General features: G+C 34.8%; 1 protein-coding gene across 3 annotated transcripts; it reads left to right on the top strand.

Annotated features, from left to right (window-relative positions):
- Positions 1-7,511: 7,511 nt before the first annotated feature.
- LOC109241088 (uncharacterized protein At3g17950-like) lies at positions 7,512-11,375 on the top strand. Of its 3 annotated transcripts, XM_019407798.1 has the most exons (5): positions 7,512-7,800; positions 7,917-8,039; positions 8,463-8,615; positions 10,558-11,081; positions 11,178-11,375. In XM_019407798.1, the coding sequence occupies exons 2-4, from the start codon at positions 8,028-8,030 to the stop codon at positions 11,071-11,073; spliced, it is 681 nt and encodes a 226-aa protein (XP_019263343.1). In that variant the 5' UTR covers positions 7,512-7,800; positions 7,917-8,027; the 3' UTR covers positions 11,074-11,081; positions 11,178-11,375. The 3 variants fall into 3 exon arrangements, with proteins under 3 accessions (XP_019263343.1, XP_019263342.1, XP_019263344.1); XM_019407797.1 differs by having other exon boundaries at positions 10,558-11,375; XM_019407799.1 differs by having other exon boundaries at positions 7,609-7,796; positions 10,558-11,375.
- Positions 11,376-11,708: the final 333 nt, after the last annotated feature.

The raw sequence follows: 11,708 nt of genomic DNA, 5'->3' as shown, positions 1-11,708 counted from the left end.
AACTTGCATCTTGAGTGGTAAGTTTAATACTCATTTTGTTTGGTGATATACTTAATACTTTTGTAGTTTTGTTTTTTTATCATCAAAATATTATATTCTAACTTATGATTTATATATTTTTAGGTTCAAGCATTGTGGTCAAGTCTATAATGTGTAGTTGCGTACAGATGCAATTTGGAGTTGGGCAGAATTTGGCAAACTTTGGAGTTGTGTACAGTGCATTGGCATTTTTGTTCACTGTAATTTGCACTGCACTGGTGTTTAGCAATGACTGTTGACTGTTCACTGTAATTTGCACTGCACTGGTGTTTAGCATTTAGCAATGACTGTTTTTGGAGTTGGGCAATGACTGTTTTTGTTCACTGTAATTTGCACTGCACTGGTGTTTAGCAATGACTGTTTGCATCTGGTGTTTACTTTAGTATGTATTGTTTCAACTTTCAATTTCAAACGTTGCTGCAACGTTAGGACTGTTACTGTTAGGACTGTTAGGACTGTTAGGACTTAGACTGTTATCGAAGCCACATAGCACTGTGTAACTTACAATTGTTTGTGGTGTTTACAATTGTTTCAACAATTGTGCATGTGCACTGTTAGGACTTAGGCGTTAGCTAGCATTGATTATTTAGCGATTATTAAACCGAAACCGTACCGAACCAAAATAAGAAAAACCGAACCATACCGAAATATTTTGGTATGGTATTTGGTATACACAATTGATAAACCGAATACCGAATTACCGAACCGAAATTATTAAATACCGAACCGAAGTACCGAATGCCCACCCCTATGTATGGGTGAATGATCAGAGAAAAGGTTCTCTTTATATTGAGCTGTAATGTTACCATACTCCAGAATCCACTCATTGTTGCATAAAATCCTATCAATTCTGCTCCATACATGTCCATTAGGTCAAGTAAAGAACCTACCAGTAGCTTTCATATCCACCAGATTAAGAGAATCAATAGTAAGTTGGAAATCTCTAGTTTCTGCCTCAGCCACTGGTTGTCCTCCAATTCTATCATCCAAGCATAAGAGAGTATTAAAATCTCCTGCTAGGTATCAAGTTCTAGTCATGTTTGTGCCTAGGGGTGTTAATGGTTCGGTTTGGATTGGTTTTTCCCTAAAAAAAAAAAACAAACCAAGTAAGTTGGTTTTTCAAATGTTAGAACCAAACCAAACCATTTAGGTCAGTTTTTTTCCGATTCGGTTTATGTCGGTTTTTCGGTTATTTGTCGGTTTGTTTTTTAATATAAGACATATGCTACCAAACACATATTCTAGCGACCACATTTTGAACGTAACACTATCAAATCAATTGTCCTTTGAGAAATATATTATTTACCAAGATATATTGATGACAATTGAATCAAATAGTGATGAATAATTTAAGGACTCAATTTAAAATATATTATTTTTAACATGAAATAGATTCTTACACGTAACAAAAGAAAACTACCAATCAAACTAGAATTTAAAGGTAAAGAACTATACTAAAAGTGCAAACTATTTACATTTACCATTAAATTTTTGAAACTTTATGTAAAAATATACATATATATAGGTGTAATAATAAATTTGAAATAGCTACTCCTATAGTCGGTTTGGTTCGGTTTTTTTCTAATTAAAATTAAAATAAAACCAAATTTGATCGGTTTTAAAATTCCAAACCAAAAAGTATCAGTTTTTTGATCGATTTGATTCGATTTTTCAGATTTTTATGAACGCCCCTATTTGTGACAATGCTTTGCAAACCAGCCCATAGTGCTTTCCTTTCTTCAATAGTATTTCTGGAATATATCACAGTAAATTCACAGGAAAACAAAGAGTACCTATCCACCAAAAGACAATGGATGAACTGAGCATTAGTTTCTATGATAGTGACATTAACATGGTTCTGCTGCCATAATATCCAGATTCTCCCATTATCTGCCTCAACACAAATATTAGCAAATGTCCATCCCTTTGCTACTCTAGTAATACTAGCAGCAAAGTTCCTCTCCTTCACCTTAGTTTCCAACAAACTAGCAAACACAATATTAAATTTCTTAAGATATTTACACATCTCCCCTTGTTTGAAGGGCTTATTCATGCCCCTCGCATTCCACACTACACCATTCATTGAGCAAGTATTTGAGTTCCTCCGTCAGGAGGTCTACCAGTTCCCACGATCCTTGCAATTCCTCCATCAAGTGGTGAGTAAGTATTCTGCAACCTAACAGGAGACTTACTAGGCATCACAACTGTCTGTTGCACCACTGCATTTACATATGATTTCTGAATACCACCTGGAGTTGAAGTAGAGCCAGTAGCAGTCATCTCCCCTATTAGTGGGCCCTGACTCGTCTTCCCTTGTAGCATAGGGAAATTGCAATCATTCTTGACTGGACTGCTTTCTGGATTGGGATTCTTTTATTGCTTCTCAAGCATCCTAACAGGTGCCTGTACCACCGCTGTTTGGTGAGGTACATGTTGCCCTATTTGTGGTCTCCATTGCATATTCATCCCTGGTTTCTGACCCTTATACTCGCCTCTTGCTTTAGTATTCTTCTTGTTCAAGTTCTCTGGTACCTGCCCTTGCTGTTGAGTATTGACCCTCTTTGGTTCCACAAGGCAGACATGACCAAATTTCACATATTTTTTTTGCAAAACAGAGGCTTCTAATTGTACTCAATATTTTGAGAAAACACTCTACTTGTTGGATCTGTGATGTCCAACACCTCTGGCATGGGTTGAGTGACATCCATGTCAACTAGGACCCTAGCATAAGATATGCGAACCTACTTCCGGGTACATTCATCTGTAAAAATAAGTTTCCCTAATCCACTTGCAATTTCGCTCAAGGTCTTAGCTCCCCAACAGTTCAAAGGTAGGTTGGGCAATTTAGCCCAAATAGGCATTGTACGAGGAAATTCCTATCAAATGTAGGGGTCCATGAATTAATGGTCTACTGCGCAAAGTGTATGAGCCTGAATATAGGATCTCATTTCTATCATGAATATCTAAAAATTTAGCAATATAGAATCCCTCATCATGTAGATATAATTCTGGTGTGCTCACTTCATTCCAATTCTTAGATATGTAGTTACTCATAACTGTATAGCTAGGTAACTCACCCATAGTATAGATCACTAGTGCATTATTCCACATCTCTATTTGCTCTTTAATTTCCTCTTCCTCCGACACAATTGTAGGTTTTCCATTAATCATCTGAGGAGGGATAAAATTTAGAGCCATACCATTAGCAGCTACTCGATTGTCATGGAGTTCAAATCAATATATCTTTGAGTAAAACAGTGTGAAAAGGATTCATACTCTATTAATCCTTATTGGATTTGAACATATAAAGATTTGAACCCTAGTAATTGTTGGTGGGATTTGAACCTATGAAGGTTCGAACTCTAGTACAGTATGCTGAAAGTTAACCTTTAAAAGCTCTAAGTCTAGCACTGTATTTTTGGGATTACACATGTTGAGGGTTTTTGAAACTCCAGTATATTATGCTAGAGTTTAACTCATAGAATGTTTGAAATCCGCACCGATTGCTGTAGTTCTTTCATGTTTCGGAAAGGAGTATTTTTAAGGAAAACTACCAGCTATGTCCATTTATAAGCAGCTTATTACAAAAATTGGTCAATTCATAAAATATTACTAATATTAGCCAACTATTACCAATATTAGCCAATTAGCCAAAAAAATGTCAAAATTTTGCTTTCTTTTGAGTGTGTATTATTAGAATAGTTTGGGTATATCTTAAGAAGCCTGAATCCCAATTTTGGGATGATTTGGTGGAGTTTTGAGTTGGTTTGAATTGAAAATTCGAAGTAGAAGATGAACATGAAAAAAAATATGTACCACACTGTATATCATCTGGGTATCACATATATATCGTATTTGTATCAGACGTGTATCACATGTATATTCATGTATACCTGTGTGTGAGATACATGCGTGATACATGATTAATATATGTGCCACAAAAGAATTTTTTTCACTCGATTTTAACTACGAATTTTGATACCAAATCACCTCCAATCTTTCTCAAAATTTGTATATTGACTCATCTATATATTTTCAATGAATTTTAACCATACCATTGAAAAATCTCTCTCTCTCTCTCTATACATATATATATATATATATATATATATATATATATATATATATATATATATATATATATATATATATATATATATAACATACTACATGAAGGTAGTAAGTTAGCAAGGTACCCATTTTTGCTTTACCCAAAATACCCTTTATTGCAAATAAAAAATGTGTTAATGTTAGGGACTGTTTTGTCCTTTCACCAAAGGCCAAATGCAGTTCTTCTTCTCTCTTCCTCCCCTCTCCTCTTTCTCTCAGTTTCAAGTTTCAACTTTCTTTTCCAATCCAAAGCTTTTTACACTGCTAAATTGTTGATTTTCTCACAGGTTCAAACCAATAAAATTTTCGACTACACTCAAAGAACAACATTAAATATTGAAAATCTGAAAAGACAAATCAAACCCATATGGGTTAGAATTTAAATTTGAGATTTAAATCACTCATGTTCACCCTCGAATAATTTGTTGTTCATGCTCTTTCCTATGCGATTATACTCTTCTTCAAATCATTTGGAAAACAAATGAAAGAAGCCGTGAACGTAGCTTGTCCATCAAAAAGATCTTCTAACTCATCACTCCTAACTTTGATTTTCATCTCAGAAAACATTAATGGCCGAAAGATTTTATTTTAAAAATACAATTTAAAGTAGAAACTGAAGTTAAAAAATGGAGGGAGGGGGCGTTATTGAAATCTGAGAAGAATTTGTAGTGAAGCAAAATCATCAATTTCCTCCTCTTTTCGAGAGAGAAGAGAAATGCCAGGTGGGGTGGGAGGAAAGAGTTTGATGTGAAAAAGACAAAAAACCTTTTAGCTGTGTACATTGTTTATTTGCAATAAGGGGTATTTTGGGTAACGCAAAAAATAGGTACCTTGCTAACTTACTACCTTCATGTAGTATGTTAGCAAGACCCATATATATATATATATATATATATATATATATATATCATGAATGAGGTGACAAATAAGGTGATAAGTCTATGATTAATGGCTAAAAGTCGGTAAATTGAAAGTTATTTGGGACATTTATGTAAGATTCCCTATTTTAAACATCTAATAGCCGATTCAAAAAGTGACTATTTACCCGTTTTACTCTTACTTTTTGAGGTAATTAATTACTTTGACCAAGCAGGGTGATGGAGTAATGGGCCCATGGACCCCTTTTTCAACGTCGAAACCTTGTCTATTTGTTTAGGGAGAAATTTAAAAATAGCCAAATTTATAAGTGGTCATTCAAAAATAGCTACAATTTCAAAAGTCATTATAATTTAGCCACTTTTCAAGTAAAGATAAATCTAAACGAAAATACTGTTCAAAATCCGGAAAATACTCCAGCATAATATACTGGAACGCCAGTATATTATACTGGAACTCAAGTATATTATTCTGGAGCCAGCAAAGTATACCGATCCAGCATAGTATGCTGGAAGTTCATACACAGGTGCACCGAACTCCAGTATATTATGCTGGACCGGTCTCTGTTGCAGCAAAATAGTGGCTATTTTTCAATGACATGACAAATACTGGCTATTTTTGAATGACCAGTCCGAAAACTGACTAACCCGTGATATTCTAACATTTGTTTAAGTTGGAGGAACAGTTAAAGCAAGGACCGTATAATGTGGGTCCTAAAATAAATTGGGCCCAAAAAGGAGCAAAGGCCCTTATGAAACTGGAAGACTTTTTTTGGTTCTTCCTCTGTTGCATTTGGTATACACCTAAGCAAAAAGAATTGCAATCATTTCTTACCCTTTATTGGATTCTCTATTATCACCATCAATGGATGCCATGGAACCATCTTAAGATTTATTTTTTCTTGTTTTCTCTATTTGTTTTCAAATCTAAATTCATTGTGTGTGCGAACTGCAAATGCCTAATAGTGTATTAACTTAAAGAGTACCTAAAAAAGAACGCAAGTAACATATTATAACATTGTTAAAATATAGCAACACCAAAAAAGTTAGTATAATTTCATAAATAGGGTCTGAGGAGGGAGGTGTGTCCATAAATCTTAGAGCTACCTTGTTCTGATAGAAAAATTGTTTCCGGTAGACCCTCGACTCAAAACAAACATGCATAATCATAACAGTATAGGAAAAGAAACGTGAAAAAGTTAAAGAAGCAGTAAAAACATCAATTAATAGAAACCAAAACAAAAGCAACATAAGATAGTAATGGGAATCTAAAATAAGGAAATACGAGAAAAACACTGCTACTCTTGGAACGAAAGGAAAGACGCTACTACCTACTAGTGTCGTCGATATGGGCTTGGCCCATTGGGTCAGCCCAGCGCAGCACGTGATTTAGTAGGGTTGAACTAAAATTTTTGGAGCTCATTTAAAAATAAAGATTTTAAGCCGGGGCCGAGTAAACCCGTGGCCCATGAGGCTAGACTGAGGCTGGGCTGGGCCGACACGTGGGCCGAATAAAATATTTATTTAAAATATATAGAATATAAAAAGTACATTGCCTCTAGCGATGAAAAGTCATAATTGGATTTTTACTAAGGAACCAAAGCTTGATCTTGAGAAGTTTCAAGAGATGGATGTTGTCATGTATTGGAAGGACCATTCCAAAAAATATCCCGATCTTTCAGTGATGGCGCGTGATACACTTAGTATTCCTATATCTACTGTAGCATCGGAATCAACATCTAGCATTGGTGGGCGTGTTTTAACAAAGTACAAAAGTTGCATCCATCATGAAAATGTTCAAACACTTGTTACTACTCGAAATTGGCTATACTACTTTTCGCAAACTAGAACTGGTAATATTTTTATGTGAATTTGAATATTATTAGTTTTTAAAATTTAATAATTCTTAATATTTAACTAAATAATATTGCATATGAATTGTAGGTGTAGAGAAAGTGAAGATGTTAAGACAACTTGTCACAAGCATATTCAAATGTGTTTGACAAAGATGATGTGTTTGGATATCCCATAAGCGTCATGAATGTTCTCTTGAATAGTTTGTTTTGAGTTTTGACTTTTAGTGAATGAAATACAGTCTTGTCTTTTATTTTTTTAGTGTTTATTTTTATTCAGTTTGGCCCACATAGGGTTGGGGTGTGCTGCCCGTTATAAGGCTGATCAAAATGGTGGACTACCCAATTTAATTTGTCGATTGCTAAAGCCCATGTGGGCTAAGTTGGGCTAACCTGGCCCGGCCCATATTGACAGTAAAATATACTGAAACTAAACAACTTTTAAACTATCCATATATTATATAAATTTAATCGAGAAAAGGATAATACAAAGCAAAGCATCTCTCTGTATGTTAATTCAAGGGTTCAGCTGACGAAAAGAAAAAAGAAAAAGAAAAAAATGGGGTCATCTGACAATGACAGTCTAAGTAATTGAAAGCTTTAGCTACTTTTAGGAAAGGCAAATGTCATACTATAAAAAGGACAACCTCTGCAGCAGTTTCCGGTCTTTTTGTTTGTTTGCTTTTTCACTTTTATCGACATATTACAATTATTCTATGTTTCTTATTTTCAATCAACAAAACCAAAAGCAAAACAGAAAAAAATAAAAATTTAAAGAAACCAACTTTTACTCTGTTCATTAAGTATTTCTTTTGACTCCATTCTACTTGTTCTTATTCCAGCTAGAAATATGAAACAATGTTCTTACACTTTGTGTTAAGTGTGTTTCCTATGTGTATATGAAGAAACCACTTATCATGTTTGTGAGTTTGTCCTTCTTCTTCTTCTTTACTACAGTTTCTGTTTGTTTAATGAAACAGCTATTTGAAATGACAGTTTCTTTCTTTCATTCTTTGACACTTTTTGTCTGTTATTTCAGGTTAATCCAATGGTTTTAAGGTGACCCTCATTGGCATTTTTCTCCCTTTTTTTACCTCAGAGGAGTAGTAAAAATTCAATCTTTATCAAATATAACTGTGTTATTTTGGACATGGCTCAACAGGTATTTGTTTTGTCCCGTTGTCACAGTTTTGCAATTGTTGTTTATATTGTTTCTTCTCGTCTTTCCTGAGCCGATTGTCTATCAAAAACAACCTCTTTATCTTCTCAGTGTAGGTGTAAGGTCTGCGTACAGACTAACCTCCCCAGACTATGAGATTCCACTGAGTTTGTTATTGTTGTTGTTGTCGCTATTTTGCAATTTACCACATGGGGTTTCTATTATGTGAAGAGGGGTTGTGTTTTTTTCCTTATAATTTGAAGTGAGAGTAGTCTTTTCATCACATTGTAAAATTGTCCTTTGGTTCTTGGTCAGATTATTGAGTTGATAGATGGAAATTAAACCCCACTACTACTAGTTTTCTTTATTGTACTTATTCTTTTTTTTCTTTTTCATTTTGAATTGTTGATTGATTTGATGGAGCAGGAAGAAGGGTGGCCATTGGGATTGCAACCACTGAATATGAGAATAGGTTTGGGTAGGAGCAGAGATTTTTCTGCTGGTTCAACTTCATTCAACACTTCACTCAGTGAGTCTCTTACTTCCACCACAGATTCTTCATCAGATTTGGACACTGAGGTCAGTTCATACTTCAACTTAACATACCATTCATGCACTACTTTTATTTTATTTTCATTCTTTCCCGCACGAAGGGAAGCCTTAGAGCAACGGTAAAGTTGTCTTGGTGTGATCTATAGGTCACACATTCGAGCAATAGAAACAGCCACTCATGCTTGTATTAGGGTAGGCTGTCTACATCACACACCTGAGGTACGACACTTCCGCCGACCTTGCGTGAACGCGCGATGCCTATGCATCGGGCTGCCCTCTTTCCCACCCACCCCCTTCCAACCAATGTATTCCAATTTGCCGAGGGTTTAACTTATGAATTGACAGTGTGAATATTTTTTTATACAATAACTTGCAACAATGGATAATTGTTTATAGTTACCCTAATTTGATAATTTAGAAAATAACACAAATAAGTTATATATAACCAGCTAAAGTACACTGATAGAATAAAATTATTGCACTATCAAGATTCAGGATATATAAGTTAAATTCTTTTGCCAATTGCAGTGTGAAAAATATAAACTTGTCAAATAAAACTACAGCATGTGTCTTGCTTTAACCTTTGTGACATTCCTGTGGATTTATGAGTATTATATGGTGTTGTTTATTAGGGATAATAAAGAAAGGATAAGTGAAAATGTGAAAAGAATGTAAATACAAACAACCAAGATCATAATAAATTGGAGTAGTTGAAGTTTAAGTATACCAAAACAAATTAGAATCAAAACTAGATTGGCCAAGATAGGAAAGCTAGCCACATAGAGTACTTGTTATTTATTGAAATGTCCTTGGTTTTGTGTCAAAATCATATGATGCACCTGGATATTTTCAACCTTCATTAATAGTTTCATGCATTTTGTGAAGTATTTTTGTGAGTTATGTCATGTCACTCTGTGTTCAATGTAAGTTGGGACCATAACATTATTAAAGCTGTCACTGGTGTCTCTTTAGTACATTGACATGAAATCCTTGGGATGCTTTTTATGAACCTCAATTATCAAATGCTGTGTAACATGTTTCAAACTTTAATTTTCTTCTTGTCCTAGGTTCTTCAATAGTTCAACTTAATTGTTCTGCTTGTACTTATTTGAATCCAGAACTTCCCTAATCTTGCAGCAGTGCTACTACATTAACTTTTAAAGTTTTATGTATCATGGTACTCATTAGACCAAGTTTATGTCTAGACTAATTAATTAAAGAAACCTATACCAATCTTTTAATTTTATTCAAAACAGTGGCGTACGCAAGATATTAGGCAAGTTGCAGTGTCGGTTTATAGTCACAATTCGGCTTGTAACCGAGATTGAGTGTGAGACTGATGGTTTTATGACTTTACTCTTTGTACTTGATTATTTATCTTATAGAATTTTTTGGTGGTTTCCGTTGATAGCGGATATATGTATTTTTTTCTTAGGAAAAATATATTATTTACGCACATATATAAGAAAATGGGGGGCCTTGGCGTAACTGGTAAAATTACTGCCATGTGACTAGGAGGTCACGGGGTCGAGCCGCGGAAACAGCCTCTTGCGGAAATGCACGGTAAGGCTGCGTGCAATAAACCCTTGTGGTCCGATCCTTCCCTCGACCTGCTCATAGCGGGAGCTTAGTGCAACGGGCTGTCCTTTGCACATATATAAGGAAAACCTTTCACGAAGCATTGTTGGATGACACCCCTTACTTAGTGTGCCACTGCTTCAGAATCTTAAAATCTTAAGTAGACTTTATTGAACATAATCATTACACAAAACTAAGAAAACAATCTTTCTACCTAACACAAGGTAGGGTTAAGATCTGCGTACATCCCACCCTCTCTCTAGACCCCATTTGTGGGATAACACTAGGTATGTTATAATATTTAGGAGTAAGTAATAGTTAATTCCTAATTCTGGTTTGAAGTTTCTAAACTAATTAATCTATGCTATTTAAATGTGTTTGGAATTTGCAGTCCACAGGATCTTTTTTCCATGATAGGAGCACCACACTTGGAAGTCTAATTGGTGTCTCCAGTATAGTTAATAATCTCTCAAGAAGATCAACAAGGTCAAGAACAAATGGTGTAATCACAAATGTCCAAAAAAACTACAGGTCAAAAACAACATGGTGTTTCTCTTTATGTCCAAGAAACAGCACAGATGCTGAGAGTGTAATGATGATAAGGAACAATGACAGTAGTAATGTTCCATCACTTGGTCATTTTCTTGCAGTAGAAAGAAGAGCTAATGCTAATGGACATAGAAGAAGTCATAACCATAGTCCTTTGATCTATGGACCTGATGAATTTGCTATGGCATTGCCTAATAGAGATCAGAATTCATTGTTTGCTAATGGACAAATTGCTCCACCTCAGTTGAGTCCATGGTCTGGTTCTGATGTTGAAAATAGACAGAGGGCTAACAGAGAATTAGAGCATGACGTGCATGGCCAAGGTGGTCCACTTTTGTTTCCATGCATGTGTGGATGATATCTTAGGTTCGTGTCGTAATACAACTCTGTGTATCCCCTGATTCTTGTTTCTAATTTGTTTCCATTTATTCAAGGGCTAAAGCACGCATTTCTAAAGTGCAGGATGATATGAACTTTTTTGTGATTTACTTGATCGTCGAAAAGAGTTAGTAGCACTTCTGATTGATCTCGAGAGACTTCTCTTGATCACTCCTTGTTTTCTTCAATTCGGGGACAATGTTGCATATCCAGATTAGTCAGATACAATGTGCTTCAAATATCGAATGATTAAAAAAAACAATGCTTGGCTTATTGATCAAACCAACATAGTATAGCAATTAGCTTAGTTTTATTTGCTGTATACATCTGTTCATTTTATACTTCTTGATAAACCAACATAAAATGAAGAGACTTATCCATTTTCCTCACTCTCTTTGCTACTTCTTGATAAAGCTACTAATTAATTACATTTAAAGACATTAAGTCAATAATATAATTTCTTTTTCTTTCTCTTTGCTTCCTAGTTAAGCTGGATAATGTGTTGTAAATGGCTGCTTACAAGTTTCACAACAATCTTCATCTGGTAATTATTGGCTTAAAAACAATAAATAACTAGTGGTATGGGGTTGATCTTGTATATTTTAATTCTTGTTA

Source organism: Nicotiana attenuata, unplaced genomic scaffold (genome assembly GCF_001879085.1).
Source record: "Nicotiana attenuata strain UT unplaced genomic scaffold, NIATTr2, whole genome shotgun sequence".
In the NCBI taxonomy this organism is placed as follows: domain Eukaryota; kingdom Viridiplantae; phylum Streptophyta; class Magnoliopsida; order Solanales; family Solanaceae; genus Nicotiana; species Nicotiana attenuata.
The sequence above is the reverse complement of the archived record's forward strand: the minus strand, read 5'-3'. Positions and strand labels throughout refer to the sequence as shown.